This window comes from Nymphalis io, chromosome 3 (genome assembly GCF_905147045.1).
Source record: "Nymphalis io chromosome 3, ilAglIoxx1.1, whole genome shotgun sequence".
NCBI lineage: Eukaryota > Metazoa > Arthropoda > Insecta > Lepidoptera > Nymphalidae > Nymphalis > Nymphalis io.
Window position 1 is genome coordinate 9,535,095 of NC_065890.1, and position 18,254 is coordinate 9,553,348.

At 31.6% G+C, this 18,254-nt stretch overlaps 1 protein-coding gene across 3 annotated transcripts; it reads right to left on the reverse strand.

The window, feature by feature from the left end:
• Positions 1–951: 951 nt before the first annotated feature.
• Positions 952–14,416, reverse strand: LOC126780694 (zinc transporter ZIP10). 3 transcript variants are annotated; one of them, XM_050505336.1, is made up of 4 exons: positions 14,018–14,416; positions 5,622–5,763; positions 3,136–3,327; positions 954–3,051 (listed from the first exon to the last, which is right to left on the reverse strand). In XM_050505336.1, exons 1-4 carry the CDS (start codon positions 14,177–14,179, stop codon positions 2,132–2,134), a joined length of 1,416 nt encoding a protein of 471 aa, XP_050361293.1. In that variant the 5' UTR covers positions 14,180–14,416; the 3' UTR covers positions 954–2,131. The 3 variants fall into 3 exon arrangements, with proteins under 3 accessions (XP_050361302.1, XP_050361293.1, XP_050361284.1); XM_050505327.1 differs by having other exon boundaries at positions 1,148–3,051; positions 3,136–3,330; positions 14,018–14,414; XM_050505345.1 differs by lacking the exons at positions 5,622–5,763; positions 14,018–14,416 and adding an exon at positions 4,513–4,641 and having other exon boundaries at positions 952–3,051; positions 3,136–3,330.
• Positions 14,417–18,254: the final 3,838 nt, after the last annotated feature.

The window sequence follows — 18,254 nt, forward strand, 5'->3', positions numbered from 1 at the left end:
TCATATATATTCTTTTATGTAATAATTCAACATGTCTTTCCTATCTTATCAAAATATTGGGAAAGGAAATGAGTCTTAATTCAATACTAATATTAATAATATAAGTTTTTGACACAATTCCTACTATTGTTTAATAAATTTATTTATTAATTTTAATGGTATTTGTATTGCTACTTGGAATAATAAGAGCTGTATTGTAAAAAATGCACAGTCATTATTTATTAAAATAGCATAAGTAATCTCTTTGTGATGATTGTATGTATGTATCTAAAAATGACTACAATGGGTTCTTACAAAGTAGTATATTTATAATTAATTGAATCATATTTATTTTGTATAATTAACTTTACTTACCAATCCTTTCAACATTTTGCTTAGAAATACCATGAAAACTTATTTATTTATAGCTTAAGAGTAGGAATGTTTTAAAAAATCTCTGAGAAGACACCAATTCAAGTTCAAGATAATTTATTTTAAGATTTTTTTGCTATCATAACAGCTCATAGCAGCTGATGATGACATTGGAGACAGTGACGTTTAGTGTTGCTCACTAAACCAATATTTAAACAGATAATTACATACATCTGTGATTTTTTTTTCTTGAGCTTATGACATAATAGATAATATATGACTGCGCTAATAATAATTTATTTAAGAAGCAAGAAAATAATGTAGAAAATTCGATGGACAATTGTAATTTTATTTGTCTAATTTATGCATTTATTTTACTAATAATTATGTATATTGTATTACTAAGAAAATAGTACTAAATCAATAATGGTTTGATTGAGAAAAAAAATGCACAATATGCTGTATTAAAAAAAAAAAAAACGAAAAATAGCGACCGTTAGTAAAAAAATAAAGTTTGTACAATAGTTGTTTTGCGGATGTATGTGATGAGGAGTAAGATGAGATGAAATTCGAAATTTATTTTTCAAAAAATCGTAACATTCGTCAGATTCAAGTATTCTAACTACAGGGCCATCTCGGCTCATCTTCATTGTTGTATTTAATTGATAAATCTGCTGCTGCTCGAGAAGATCCGAACAGAAGACATAGTTCCAAAAACACATACTATTCTTTTTATTTCAAAGTACCATTTCATGGTAGTAGATAGAGGCAGATAAATAGTTATCATTTTATTAACTTCATTTTGTTAAATTTCAAAAAAATGCACAGATAATTTACAAACGGCCAATGTTCAGTATTTGTTTTAAACTCAAACTGCTACGTATGCACACTGAAAAGTTTGTTTACAGGAACGAACGATAGTTCATCCGACAATACGCTGTATGTTCAATTTAATCTTATTTTTAGGTAGCAATAGATATGACAAGAGCTTCTAATTTTTAAAATCCATATTTTTTTTTTAAATTTTTGCATCATCAGTCATGTTACAGGCTTCACGAGGTATATAAAATATTAGATCCCATGATAGTTCATAGGCAGTGTACAATGGTTTACACTTATTGCAGTGCCACTGTCATTGGGCGAAGGTACCACTTACCAGCAAGCAGCCCATTTGCTTGCTTGTCGTCCTATTGCAATAATGGTTAATCGTTTGTGTACAATAATTATAAAATACTTTTTAAGTTTTGAAAGATAAGGAAGATAAATTAATACTTAAGTATTATGTTTTAAAACGAACAAACCATTTTATTTAATTTGTTCAATAACATTATGCACAAAATATAACTTAAACACTTCTTATTCGATTACCATGGTCACTTAAAACACGTAAACTTATGTCTAGAATTTATTTTTTTTCATAGCATTCTTATTTACAAAGACAACATACATGCTTTCTCATATAGTCATTGGAAGACAAACCATCAATATTAGACATAATAGAACTTAAATATACTTATAAATTAATACAGAAAGTATTAAAACAAAATCATAGATAACTTCGTTAAATACTTAGGTAGTTTAAATATGTAATGCTTGGAATGTATACATTTTATTTTCAGTTCATAATAATGTTCAAATCTTATTTGAGCAGTTCAGTTTTTAAGTTCAACTTAATAATAACACTTACGTCTAAGTTTATCTAAGTTTTTACAAATAAATTTAACAACCATCATGAGTAGTTACCGATAATTATTATCACATGATACGGTACACTTCTTTATTATTGTTCGGAATTTCGGAAAAGATTCTGTATAGAATCCTCATGGAGGGCTATAAGTAGCATAATTATACCGCCAGTAAGAAAACCGAGAACAGCGAGTACTAAATGCACACTTTTCCCTTTATTGTTTTCATTTATTTCTGGTATTAAGTCCGCTAATGCAATATAGAAGAATGTACCAGCGGTCGCAGCATATATCCACTGCGAGGCAGATTCGTGATCTTCTGCAAGCCAGATACCTCCTGCCATTCCCATAAAACTAAGGGCTGAAGAAAGTAAATTATAATATAGAGCACGCTTTATACTCATGCCGGAACGGAGTAATACTGCGAAATCCCCTAACTCATGTGGAAGTTCGTGGCAGAATACCGCAAGTGCTGTTGCAAAGCCCGTCACTGGATCTCCACTAAATGCTGCTCCAATCGCAAGACCATCAGTTAGATTATGCAATCCATCACCAACTATGACCATGAGAGCGGTTGACGTCATTGGGCGCTCAACTGGTGGTGGTGGCGATCCAGGCATCATTGCACCAAGCTCTATTGGCTCTATCTGTTTTGCAGATTCTACTTTCAATTCTTCCACGGATTTGTTTGATGCATCGTGAGAATGGGAATGGCCCCCGTTAAGCAGTTGCATGATAGCTTCGACGGAGTAGAATATTAAAATTGTTAAGAAGGTTACGCTACATTTAAGGATAACATCGGTTTCTTCTTGAGGTTCATTTGGTGATCCATGTGATTTAAGTGCATGAGGCATAAGATGTAGAAGTGCGTCACCACACAAAGTACCCACGGCAACGGCTACCAAGAAATGGATTACATGGCTGAAGATTACGGACTTTAACATAGGTACTATAGCAACTCCTAACAATCCAGTAGCACTAATTACTAGAATGCTTAAACTTGCATATATCCACGCTGAAAGAAACAAAATTTTATAAACAAATTAATTAAATAAATAACGTGAATTATTTGAAAAACAGAAATAATTATGATACTTACTCCAAACCCTATCGAGTTTTGGTGTTGGTGCATCTGTCTTGTAACAAGATCTTTGATCTAACTGATATACAAGAGCAGGACACATTTCTAAAAATGTTTTTGGATTTATGGTTATAACACCAGGCTCGTTTTCCATTCCATATATTTCTAATATTTCTTTTGGAGATAGGCATGATTTCTTCAATATTGGTACTGCTGTAAAGTATTGTATTTATTAGTACACACTTTACAGGTACATTTAAGTTTAAAAGAAATGGATTAGTTATATCATTTTAAGCACGAAAATTTAATTTAATTATTATTTTCATAAGGTTGTTTTCAGTTCATATATATATATATATAGAAATTTAATTTTTCCGTACGTCATTGATTAATTAGTAATTCATTATTAGAAAACAGGACATTTATAAATACTGCAGCATTATATCAATAATTCAAGGATATGTACGAAAGGGTCGTCGTACAATAAGCGGGAGCGTCACTAGGACCATAATTGGATAATGGCGGGTTCATAAATGACGAATGCGCTCCACCGTCTTACTGCGCACTTAAGATCTTCCAACATGTCGTGAATAGTGATCATTTATATATGTAATACGTTACTCAATACAACATAATTTAATTGAAAAATCAAATAATTATGGTTTAGTTTGATATTGAAATAGAATTATTCAAAATTGTAAGAGCTAAATAGTACATTTTCATATTCAATTACATATTAACGTTGTTCTTCTTTCTTTGTTTCTTTTTCTTATTTTGTATTATCATTCCTCTATGTAAATCTTAAGATTAGCGTGATTATCATTAAAAGTATTCCAGATATTTTTCGCTTAAAAACAGATTAAGTCGTAGCTAAAAACAACATAACAACTTTTTATGTCATAAGGATATAAGGAATTGGTTGGTAAGAGTATTTGTCTACAATATTAATCTAATAGAACGTTCGTTTAGATCATCGACCGTCATGGAGGACAAAACACAATCAATAGAAATTGGTCACAGTAATGAATTTATATTTATATAAAAACTAATTCATTTTTCATCAATAAGTTTAGCAACGTAACGATTATAAAAAAAAACAGTGTTAGGATAACGTTTTCACGTAGAACATTTTTCTTTTTTTGACACATGAAAGAAACCTCAACTTTTTGGGTGCTAATATAAAACAGAATTGTATTTAACAAGTTATAGTTGAAGAAATATTTTATATTTTATATTGGCCTTTACGACCACTTTTGCGACCGACGGTACTGAACAATAACTATGCGCATTGTGAGTGAGTGAGAAGCATGAAGGTCAACATTCAGAGATATCCGTTACAATGATCATTAATCAAGGACTCAACACACAGATCCTGTCTAATTTTCTGATACCTACATTTATATAGTAGTTTCCTTCTTTCACCGACCTTGTAGTTGTCCATTATTTAACAAAGTTTTTATTGGTTCGATGTCATTGTTTGCAACGACTAAAAAAAAACGAAGTGTTTTTCAGCTGCTTTGAAATTATAATAGTGAATAATAAATTTACTTATTGCCTAAGAATTTGCATATAAATAATTTATTATTACTTAACATTGGTAAGGCATGATAGATCTTATTACGAATGTTATTTTATAGTTAATATATTTATATATTGATGATATTATATATATGTTATATAATATTTATAATTAGCTATAGCTTTATCTAATCATAGCATGTTGGGTGAAGTGGTCTTTTTATATTGTAAAATGTCTACTTAGTTTCATTGTTCGCCGAAAATTCGGTAAATATTAAATAAATAAAAAAATATGAAAGTACATATTCAACTAAAACCCATTAAAACTTAATTATGTTTTGTCTACTATATGCATATATAAAACAGAAGTGTATGAAAAGAGACAGATATTTGTAGATATTTCTTGTGTAATATAAGTTGTCCTACCAGACACTGTATTCTGAATATCGAGTATTGTAATGTGTTGTAACAGTAACAGTGACAGACTGTTAATGTCCCACTGCTGGGTTAAGGCCTCCTCTCCATTTTGAGGAGATGGTTTGGAGCTTATTCCATCACGCTGCTCCAATGTGAGTTGGTGGAATATACATGTGACTGAATTTCAGTGAAATTAGACACATGCAGGTGGTGCAGACTTGTAATGTGTTGATTGTACGTGAATACAAAAATCAATGTTTTCCAGAGATAGGTACTAATAGCATTCGGTATATGTGTACAAAAAAAATATGAAAATCCGTCGAATTAAGTGAAGTCAAATCATGTGCTTACCTTTAAAAATAAAGTAACTGGTAACGAAGTAGCTTAGATAATTAATATTTACTCATTTTATAAAATTTTCCATAATTCAGATTATAAATTCTAAAATAAAGGCTATATTCTATCTATTTCTATATAACTATTTTTTTTTAATATTTATACAATTTCTTATCTTATCTGTATTTACAATTTGTCTGTTTTACTGTAGTGTAATTAGTAAATTTACTAACAAGATGGGGCCGATCTCTTGTGTCGGTGCTGAGTATCGTGCAGTTGTTGAAAGCTACCATTGATTCGATGAAGAGCGAGATCGTGTGGGGAGCTGAAGACGCGACCTCCCAAGCCGAGACTATCCAGCAAATGCTCGAAGCCCTGAAAAATAAGATAAAAGTGTCACAAATATTAAGGTTATATATCGTCAGTATCCAATTTATTACAATACTTTCTAATAATCATTATTAGCTCTTAAAGTGTTAGGTACCTTATGAATATCAAGTAATACTCGTATTATTAATTAATCTATTAATCTTGGCGTTTACAAAATTCTGTTGAATTGCAACTTAAAATATATATATACAAAAATATTTTTTGCAATGAAGTTTTCTTATGTTTTCGAAAATATATCTCGTTTTTCAAATTCAATTCTTAACTACCTTAAACTTTGGCGCGGTAAATTGTATTATTTTATTTATTTACAAACTAAGAAACAAGGTTAACAGTTACAATGTAAAACTTGATGAAACAAATCTACAAAGCATTTATATCTGAACTAGATAAATATCTGTGTTTATATCTTATATAACAGAACTATATTGTAGTTCTCTGAGTAAGTTATTTAATCTTTAGTTTTTTGAACTACAGAGCCTCAAGTCTTGTGTTCTAGAAGTCCGCCACACTTTTGCCGGTCATGTCGGATTTGTCGTCCCATTGGATTATGAGAGTACGTGAAGAGAGAGTACACTTATTTTTGCGTACACACTTAAACACTGTCATATGTCCCGCGTAGATATACAAACAAATACACTATATTTAACTATAATTGTATTCAATCGACTGTAGCCAATAAGGATTAGTTACATTTTTGAAATACAAACATACTTACAATTTTTTGAAGAATTGTGATGTGTAGGAGCGTTTTAAATTTTACATTAGAACAGCATGTCACAATATTGTTGGACAAATTTTTGTTAACGTTATGAAAATAAAATATATTTGTTCCTAGAAAACTAATTATACATTACTCAAAAATATAGCAAAAACATCTCCAAGGTGACTTGGCTGCATCTTATTAGGTTTCGATATATTGAAAATTACGATAAGTATTATTTAATAATGTAGAGCCTTACTTATAAACATTGCTTAGCTGTTTAGTTCTCATTATGACATTCGAAGGAACCTTCTGTCACCAGTAGAAGAAATATAAGACGGGATGCAATATTTTTATGAAAGTTTTTGCACTATTACTCTAAGGGCCAAGCGGTCTTTATCATTAGATAATACTTTAATTAGATTTCAAAAAATATGTTAGGAATATGTCAAGTCATTAAAAAAGTAGTAAATTGTCTATAGTTGCCACATTGATTGCCACAAGGCTATGAGCAAGGAGGGTCTATGCCGGATCCCTTTGTCATAATTAATACGTACATAGAGTTTTGATAGATAAACAAGACTAAAGACTTAGTGATAATAAAACATACGGTGAAAGAAAAACACTGTCAAGTTTGCCCATGAAAGGTCGACATTTTACTTATATTGTATACATATTATGCTGCAATTGTTTTTGATTACTTTGTAGATAGTTAACTGTATTTACTTTGCTTGATTATTTTGAGAATTTATTTAAGAATAAGGGTACAGATAAAAAGCCCTGATCGAAAAAAAATAAAAATAAAAAGATTTTCTGTCCAAAAATATTAGTAGCTTAGGATTTAATAAAATTTAAACATCTATTAGTACAGGAGCAGTAATTCTTTTAATGACCTGGCCATAGATCTGAGCTTTGAACATCTAGATCTTCTAAGGGTTTATCAGCGAGCCAAAAGAATAACGCGGTAGGCACTGTGAAATTACATCTAACCACTCGCGACACGCTCCACGTTTTTTTATCTCATGCTTTTATCGATTTGTCGATTTTTTCGGCGATATATATTACTAGTTTCCTGTTGACCTTCTCTATGTTATATATCCTATGTCCTTTTCTGTATCCCTAATAACGTATGTATAAAAAAATAAGATGATAGGTTGCGTAGTTAAGACGTGATAGCGGAACAGACAAACACACGTTCGCATTAGAATATTAGTAAGGATTTTTGCCATTGTTTAATTGAATTGTGTTTGTTGTGACATCGGAAACAGATATATTATGTATAAAATATATAAATTGCAACATTTTAATAAAGTCTTCTTTGGAATTTATAAAATATTGCATAGATTTTGTGCATCTTATAGATTTGTTTTTCGATTAGAAAGCGCTCAACCGACAATTTTCTTTTCGACTACGTTGACAATTGACATCATATGCTATTTAAGACAGACATAGACACGGACCACACATAAACAAATCTTGATCGCTTATATAACGACAAGGGCTGTCTTGTATAACGTTCTTGGTTAATATTCTGTATAAATTATATTATGTACAATAATAATAATGTCTTCCAGACTGATTTCGGCCACGGCGGCCAATCTCAAGAGATATTAGACAACTACGCAGGAGATATTATAGTGCATAAGTATGGGCGCAAACACAGGTGCACTCTTTATTCCCTAACTCTCATAACTCTCATAACGTCTCGAAGGAACGGCAATCCAAACACGACCGGAAAGGGTTCAGGCGCAGGACCAAGGGCTTTACGTGCTTTCCGAGGTACGGGAGTATACACACTTTCGACTTCCAGACTCCGGGCTGCTACTGGCAATTTTCTGACAGAAAAACCCAATAACTTTTTATTGGCCCGACCTGGGAATTGAACCCAGGACCTCCGGGTCTGCGGCCTTACATTAAGCCACTAGACCAACACGGCAGTCAATTCGCTTTTTATGTACAATACAGAGTTTGTGTATATGTATAATAGAAATATTAATTCAAGAGTTCGATAGTATAAGGATCCTTTGACCGTGTTATGTAATAATAATGTAAATATAAACTGTGGTTTTATCCGTTTTAAACTTGTATTAACATGAAATTATAAAAAAATATTAATGTTGTCATTGTTATAGCTCTTGATAAACTCAAGCGATTTCGACTAATCGGTATTTTTTCTTTAGGTATTACATACCTACTGACCCCTAAGATAGAGAAAATAAAACTAAATGTCGGTTTTGGTTTTGGTAATTTGCAAATAGCAATATTAACTTAAAAAAGTAGGCTATATTGAAATTATAGAGACATCATTCAATTTTATTTATTTGTAAATACGTAGATAAAGTAACGCAATCGATTTGCAGTTTTTTTTTTAATATGTGCAATAGTTTAATGAACGTTTCTATGTTGTAGTGCAAGTAATAAATGTTTACAAAGTAATCAATTTAACGATATCTTTGTCGATTTAGTTTAGAAATGTTTTATCATCGGTATTTACTATTCAACACAGTAACTAGTCATGTAAAAAGAATTTCCGTGCGATATTTTAAGTAGTATTTTATTATATTTTTTTATTAATAACAGCGGACTGGCAAATGGCATCTAATGGTAAGTGTACTGCCATTAGATATCGGCAATTTAAGAAATATTAACCATACCTTTTATCGTCAATGTACTGGTGGTAGAGCTTTGTGCAAGCTCGTCTGGGTAGGTACCACCCACTCATCAGATATTCTACCGCAAAACAGTAGTACTTATTATTGTTGTGTTCCGGTTTGAAGGGTGAGTGAGCCAGTGTAATTTACCAAAATTTACCAAATAAAAACCCATTGTTGCTTACCATGACTTGAACCCGCAATCTTTGCATATCTGTATACTGCGTAATTAATCTCTTTTCTCTTTAACATATAACGACATTTCTATATACAGTACTAATTAGGTACTGTATCACAATGTTGTAACGAGACATAAAGCGCGTTTACATTTTGTTTTGGTAAGAAAATACACAAAACTACACAAAAGTATTTTGCATCATATAGTAAGTATGCCATGTCTTTATGGCATATTCTTGCCAATCTCGGATTTTAATCCGATATTATCACACCAAATCCCACGCAAAAAGTTGAAAGACCGAAATCTATAATTACACAAACTATAAACTCAAATAACGCAAGTCTATTTCGACGTAAAAATAAACATCGTATGATACATACAAATATTTTGTAATCTTTTTTAGACATGATAGTATTTAATAATTTTGTAAATTGTTATAATATAGTAGAGTACTTGTAATGTTTAAATTTGACCAAAACACATTTTTAAAAAACTAGTTTAAATATTTATTTTTATTTGAATACACTGTTCGACATTATTAGGTGCCAGTGCCAAGTAAACTACATGCGTCATATAACAGGGCTATCGACGTTGAATTGAATTTAATAAAATATTAACAAAATAACATTTTTTCTTATATATTATTTAACTAGCTGCCCGTCCTGATTTTGTACAGGTAAAATTCATACAAAGTTCTCCCCCTCCCCCATATCCTCTTCTTGAAGTTGAAATTTTTCTTACAAATATAATAAGTTGCCTACGAGGTTTGATTCAGAACTTACATTGGCTTGTTACTGACGGATCACAAAGATGTTCGTATCTTAAGTAGACATATGGACAGTAAATTAAATATGCATGACAGGTACTATATTAAAATAAAAAAAATGCAAACGTCAATTAGACAATTCTACTATGTATAAGAGTCCTAATGTCCTTGCTTCAATGAATGATTGCCGCATTGGACAAGTTCGTGTTTTTTTCGTATTATTTTACTGAGTGTCATAAATTTTATTGTATATTATCAATTCGCCTTTCTCAATAATATGACATCATCAGAACTACCGTGTGTCTAACTCTTTTTGGCATATTGGCATCTTTATACAGATAAAGTTTTTTTAATGTCTTTATCTTCATATATTGTCAACCCTACGTAACATTTACTTTCTTCTGAGAACAATGCTCTAAGGCACAGTTTTCGCGGTTTTATGAGTTCAATAGGGAAATAAAATTAAAAATAAAGAACATCGTCGCGTACACCTGTGCTGTGCAAATACTAGTGTATTAGCTCTTGTTTATCTTGATATTGATATTACATTTACATAATAAATATCTATACTTTTATGCTTATTACATCGTTTACTACATATAACATTTAACAATATAGAAGAAAATATTTAAAAGTTAAGTTTTAATTAGATGTAATAAAGAGTGCAGTGTATCTATGACGGGCTTTGGTTTTTATGAATTATATTTTAATTAACTGTCTTGCTTAATTCGCTTGGTGGTAGAGTTTGTGCAAGCCCATCTGGGTATATACCACGAATTCGTCACATATTCTACCACCAAACAGCAATACTTGGTATTGTTGTGTTCCGGTTTGAAGGGTGAGTTAGTAAGTGTAACTACAGGTACAAGTGACATCCCAATCGTTACCTACATATTTGTAGGTAACGATTGCGTGTTAACTTTCGTACATTTATATAATACAAAAATGAACTAGGCTTAAATAAATTACGTTTTATAGTGACGGTATTTTTAAAAATATCTATGTAACAAGATTCGTAGAACGAAGTTTATTTTAGATTGAAAATGAATAGTCGTCAGCGTATTATAAGCGTCGTTATAGTTCGTTAACGTTACGTTAGAGAATTTTCGTTTTCGTACAGCGAAGTAATTTTCCGCTATCGTTATGACGAGTTGTTTTTTTTAAATATAGATAATTTTTCTTTATATTTCATTGGTCTTAATAAAATTTATGATTACTTTAAAAATCCTAAAATATATAGGCTTTGTTTAAAATAATTTGAAGTGTGTTTGATTAGGAATAATAATTTATATCTTAAAACAAATACATATTTTTTTTATTACGATTTATCAACAGAACATTCAAGTAATTCTCTGCGCTACAATCTGAAAATTGTAAACCTAATTATCGCTAAGACATACTAATTATAATTTAATGCTAAATTAAAATATCTTTTGCAGTATTTTAGTATAATGCCGTAATATAATAAGTTAAAATAAAAAAAGTTAAATATGTTTAATTTTTAATGTTGATAATGTTTTTGAAAATAATATTTAATCTTAAAAATGGTAAAAAAATATAATATAGTTCTAATGTCCCACTTATGACCAGATTAAAAAATAAATTTACATTTGTATTTATTTATGTTGAATAATAATTGCTAAACCATCAAACGGATATGACGAAATTATTTGAGTCTGATTACTGAACTAGCGTAACAAAACAGATGCTGGCAAGTAACAATACGTTTTTGTACTAAACATTTGTTCCTAAAAAAATATAGAATATGTGTGCAAGAAAAAAAAATCTATTTAAATTGTTCACTGTTGGCACTGCACAGAAAGCAGGAACAGCTTGATTTATTTTTACATCATGCATAAAAAGTAGAAATAATTACTTTGTAGTTATTAGGAAAACCATGTGTCATAAATATTATGTGAATATTTATTTACAGCCCGGCCAATTAAGCCATTATAAGAATATTAGTTATGTACAGCAATTAACTGTTACAAAAACAAAGTAAAATTTAACGTTATAAGCTACTCGTTACATTGAAAAAGCGTGTTGTTTATTCATTAAAATATATTATATATAAACAAGTTTGTTTACAATTTGAATAGATATAGTTATTATAACCAATACTTTTTAACCTCATTTTATACACGAGAAAGTTATCAACATCATTCTTCAACTTTCCATTGTGGGTATATTCTTAATTAGGTATAGAAGAGTAAAGTTAACAATGAGATCGCAATCAATAACGAATGCCATTAGAGATTATTTCAAAGAACCCTACGTGATACATAGTAATTACGAGATTACCTATAGTTGTTAATTAGCGTGGTTGGTAGATACTTGCCTTTCACGTCGAAGGTTGTGGGTTCGATTCCCACCCAGGACAGAAGTGTCCTGTTTGTCCTGAGTCTGGATTTATAAGTATGAATTTACAAAAGAAAAGTAATATATGTAGTATATCAGTTGTCTGGTTTCCATAGCACAAGCTCTGCTTAAAGTGGGATCAGATGGCCGTGTGTGAATAATGTCCAGGATATTATATTATTATTATTGTATTTTTTAAATCAATAAATCCATTTGGTATAAACAATCATTCATTATTTCCTTAAAATGTGACGTAATAAAATAAACATTAATATTTAAAAAAAATATTAATAACAACATTCATAAGCTGTTTAGCTTTTAATGTACGTAATTGTTATTTTTTATATATACAACCCTACTTCGGTTACATCTATAGATAAAAATAAATATTAAAATATTAATATTGCCTCCGAATAAGATATTAAGCTTTGCAAAATAAATTAACATAACAGTAAATAGTGCCCATAAATATCTCAGTGCTGAGCATAGACTCCGTATATAAATAATTATATTTAATTTATATTCAAATATATAATTATAAAATGTTGATTAATATTTTATTGTACACAATTTAAATCTGCCAGTAAGCCCTTTCTCTTAATATGGATCATGGTAAATAATATCACAAGAACTAAAAAAACTTATAAGAATTCAGCATTGAGTCATTTAAAAACATTATGTCTTCGTCGTTGTTGAATAAAAAACATGTTACCCGTGCCTAATTCATCCTGCTAGGATTTAAATTCGCTACTTCCTTTTCCGCAATCTAGACTCGCGTACTACTGAGACTAGATGTAATACAAAGCATAAATCACTGCAGTCCATTCAATCAGCATAATAAATAAAGAATGAGCGTATGTTTGATAATATCATACCCTTGTGGAATACTTAGTAGGTAGTATGTTATTTCATGATAACTACCAGTTATGTTAAAAGTGAAATAATAAACCCAATACTTGACTTGACTCTAGTCACCCATTGAATTCGTTGTTTTCTTATAATAGTAAAGTTCTTAAGTAAGTTATAAATTTTCAACAAATCATTTATAGAATAAAAAATATTAAAACTTTTTTATTTATTATAAACCAATTTTTATATATTTTTTTCAACTACTTTTTACTAACATGAAAATGGTAAAATATGTTAATAGTTACTGGTAATATAATAAGTCTGATAATAAAAAACAACAACCCTTTAAATCCTCTAATATTAAACATACTCATGCTATTGGATTACGTTTATTTGTTAACTATAAGGAAGCTAGACATGTTCTTAATAGATTATATATGAAATGATAAGAATTTTTTGATTAAGATAACCAATCGATTTGTTGTAATATTTAAGTTCGATGAACTTCCGTTTACGAAATAGGGAAAGGCGTTTGAGAAAATTGTTATAGAAATTTTCCGTTGAGCTTGAACCGTGAAGTGTGGGAATCACATTCCTCATATTACAATAAAAAGAGAGTTTATATATTATTTACATTGACTTATAACAAAATTATCACAGTATCAAATACTTCAAAAAGATTAAATGTCTAAATTTCACATGAAAACATTTTAGATATTAATTATTTGTTAACATACCTCAAATGTAATGACTCCTTTATCGCCATATTTATCAAATATCTTGTCTATAAAGTATTTTTCAGCTGGAAGGGTGTTGTTCACGTCTATATCTAATGTTTGAAGATTGGCGGCGTAGAACGCGTCTGCCGCTAAGAGGACGATGGCGCACGTTGTCAACATAGTAGTGACTGAGTGCGCAGGTGGCCGGTGCGCCGGCGCCGGTCTCGCGTCTCCGCACAACACTATCAACCGATCAACTTCGTATGACTCGGCCGACCTGATATGACGCGCCACGTTACGAGCACGCTTATTCGACCTGCGCTATTTTGTTTATTTATCCGTGATAATCGCTAACGAAATCACGAACCGGATTAAATGTTAAACAGGCGACTTCTTAAGTCGAAGTAAAGTATGCGACTGAGACTTTCACCCGTCGCTCACTGGTGTCTTTGAGGCCAGTTCTAACACCGTTACTGATAAAGAGTTGTTTGCTCAGCGCTTCGCGGTCATTACTTCAATTCGAGTACGAATGTATCCCGGAATCGTTAAAGGACAGTAATGAGTATCTCGTAGCACTCAAATACAGGAAGTTTTATTAACGAGCCGATACATTTTATATCATCAATAAAAGTATGTGAATCGATGAACAAACATAAAAATTATTAAATCTCATGCCAATATTTCTACGATATTACTAAAAAAGATATATTATGTAAGCTTTGAAATAGACAAGTTTAATAGTTTTTATTACATAGTACAATTTTACGTTATTATATATCTTTTACACAAATTCTATAGATGTGAACTATTCCTATCCGATTGATCTTGATTGTGAAATAAGAATTTTAGTATTTAATTATATCAAATACAAAACTACATACGTACTAATAAACAAATTAATGCTAAACCCCTGTAGATACTTTATATATGTGCCTATGAACAATCTAATAAGTAATACTAATAATAATCTCGTTGCTTCTCATTGACTGTGAGAAAATATCTTGTAATTTTCATGTCTCGTTTATCATTGATATTAAAGACTTTAATTAAACAATCTAATCATTAGTGAAGTAGTTACAGTAGTATACATTGTATAAGGAATAATAAAACGTATCTGTTTACGTACATATTCATAATTATTATTAATTCTACGCGAAGAAACAAACAAACAAACATCTATTATCGCATTTGATAATATCAGCCTGTGAATGGGAATGTTTACTTCCGCATTGTGTATCGTAAAAATTGTTGAATGTATTAATTTTGTCTTTAGAGATTTCGATGATTAAAACATGCATTATTTATAATATTATAATTGACTAACTCTTTGGTCTAGTAGCTACATATAAAGTCGCAAATCCCGAGGTCGTGGGTTCAAACCCCAACTCGGTCCAATAAAAAGTTAGGAAATTGTTTGTCGAAGATCCTCAGTAGCAGTCCTGACTGTGGAAGTGTGTAAACTCCCGTGCCTTGGAAAGTACGTAAATTCGTTGGTCTTGCGGCTGAATTTTTGGCAGTTGTATCGGCATGCCGTCTTTCATAATCACCTAATTATGAGATTTAGGGAATAGAGAGTGTACCTCTGCTTGTGCACATACTTGTGCTCTTCAATATGTCCAGCGCAGTTGGCTAATCTGCCTCAGATTTGATATACGTTGATAGGTGATACGTTATTTTGATGCCTGTACCCTCTGAATGTTTTACAATTATCGTTAATGTCCCATATAACTTTCTGAGCTCTCAAGATCGTATTCTGCTGCTTTCGAGTATATTTTTAAAGAATAGTTCTACAGAAAAATATTGTTTTGTCATTATCTTTTAATAGCCTAAATACTGTTTTATTGACAATATGTAAAACATTCACATATTCTACTTCAAATTTAACAAACTCAATTCCATTTATATATAAGGTATACCGTTTTAGATTTAGTGAATTCTTAATATCTCTGATATCTCCGAAACTGTTCACCGCTGCATTTGAAGATGTTTTCAAGCTTCTGAACTGGAAGGAATTTGCCATCAATATCTATGGCGAGAACATCATTCACCTTCGATTTGCCAACGACGTAGTGATCTTGGAAGATCTCAGCACTATACTCGGTGGGTCTAAAAATGAACATGGTCAAGACAAGAATCATGTCAAACGTCCATGTTGCACCCACTCAAGTTAAGGTTGGAAATTCTGCACTCGAAGTTGTAGACAATTATGTTTACCTAGGACAGACCATCCAACTAGGTCGGTCTTACTTCGAGAAAGATGTCAATCGTCGAATCCAACTCGGCTGGGCAGCGCTCGGAAAGCTACGTAATACCTTCTCATCCCAAATACTGCAGTGTCTCAAGTCGAAAGTCTTCGACCAGTATGAACACACACCGATGACTTACGGATGCGAGATGATGCCAGCTGGGCCTTATAAGAAGGCCGATCGAGGTCATTCAAATAGCAATGGAAAAGGGCTATGGTCGGAGTTTCTCTGCGAGATAGAATCAGGAAATCCGCTGGCGAACGAAGTTAACCGACGTATCCAGAAGAATTGCTGGATACGTCCAATAACTGGAAGATGCGTAGTGGGTAGGTCCCATATAAAGTAATCTGACGATATTGTAAGGATAGACCCTTTTTATACGGGTAGCGCAAGACCGGTCATCGTGGAAATCCTTGGGGGAGGCCTTTATCCAGCAGTGGACGTTTTCCGGCTGATATGATGATTATGAAAGGGATAATTTTGTCGTATTTGATTAGTTTAAATTATCCTTACAATTTCTGTTGTAATCGATCGTATAAATATTATTAGCATCGTTATTTAAATTAAGCTTTGTTTTATTAATATTTATATTTTTATAAATCAAAAAACGGTCACGTCTGAATACGCGCACATTTAATATTCAACTCAGCTAAATAGCAAAGCGTTGTGAATCGCAAAAATTAGGTATGATTTTCCATTTATATTATTGACTCGAAGTTTAGGCAAACACTTGGTCATGAAACGATACCTGTTTTGATGTGAAACATTTATTAACGTGTCTTGGGGATAGACCCGACTCGTATGCTGTGACAGTAAACGGTATGACGCTCTCTTTCCACCCCCACTGTAACCACCGGAGTAAACTATACCCTATAACTATATAAACCGGCATATACTATAGTCTATTCCAATCACAGGAAGTGTTAAGAGAAAAGAACAACTTTGACAACGAATTCACATAATATTGACATTATGTTCGAAATCATAGATAATCTATGGCTTTCATTATGGATTCGTGAAAAAATGGCGTTTTCGATGACGGCGAAGTTGTTTTCGGACTTTGGAAGTCAAATTAAAGTGAATACAATAAGTACTTAAACGGTATAGTGTTGTATTGTACGAGTATACGTTGTTATATATTATTTTACTAAAAAATATATATTTATTTTATTAACAAACCTTTGTTTGTTTGGACCTATTTGTATTTCTTCTATTAATTATTTTAATAACTTTAACTCGGCCGGCGCATATGTAAAGGTCTCATCAGTGGTATGATAGTAATACCTTGTTGTTTGATTGTCTTAATAGCGAGTGAGTCAGTGTATCTACAGGCTTATGAGAGATAACATCTTAGACCCAGTGGTTGGTGGCGCATTGACTTTATAAGTATGGTTATGGTATATTTCTTAACATTGTAAGAAACATAAGCGGTAGCCCAGTGTCTATGGGTGTTGTTATTTAAATACTAAGGTGTGTCGGTAATACTAATTTAATAATTTTAGTATCTTTGAATAATAATCTTTGTTCTTACTCTACAGTAGTGTGACGTAAACAGCTTGTTAACTTCCCACTGCTGGGCTAAGGCCTTGGTGGATACACATGTCGTAGAATTTCAGTGAAAAAATACGCATGCAGGTTTTCTCACGATTTCCTAAACCATCGAACATGAGATAAATTATAAACACAAATTATTTACTTGAAAATTCAGAGGTGCTTGCCTGGGTTTGAGTCGTGATTATGGTTTAAGATTAACAACTTCTAACCTTTTTTTTCACGCAGAGGAAACCTTCATATAGGTAAACCTTCATCAGGTACTCGAGTATGAGATATGTGGGATTCTTACTCAATAAAACCATTGCGATGGTCGTCCTCGGCACGGATTGGAAAGGCTACGGGATCTGTGCTCCGCTCGTGGCTCGGTGGAGCTCTCCTCAGGGGGCAAAGGAAATCTCGCCCCCCGCTGTCCTCGCTAGTAGAGGCTATCGGCTGCCATCCTCCTCAGGGTCGTC

What these genes read in the sequence shown, in the direction of transcription:
- LOC126780694 (XM_050505327.1), bottom strand. Translation starts at nt 14,179, where the DNA reads ATGTTGACAACGTGCGCCATCGTCCTCTTAGCGGCAGACGCGTTCTAC. An exon ending in AAGGAGTCATTACATTTGAG is followed by an intron (nt 5,764 to 14,017) that starts GTATGTTAACAA and finishes CTTATTTTTCAG; the next exon opens with GGCTTCGAGCATTTGCTGGA. An exon ending in CAAGAGATCGGCCCCATCTT is followed by an intron (nt 3,331 to 5,621) that starts GTTAGTAAATTT and finishes AATACTTTACAG; the next exon opens with CAGTACCAATATTGAAGAAA.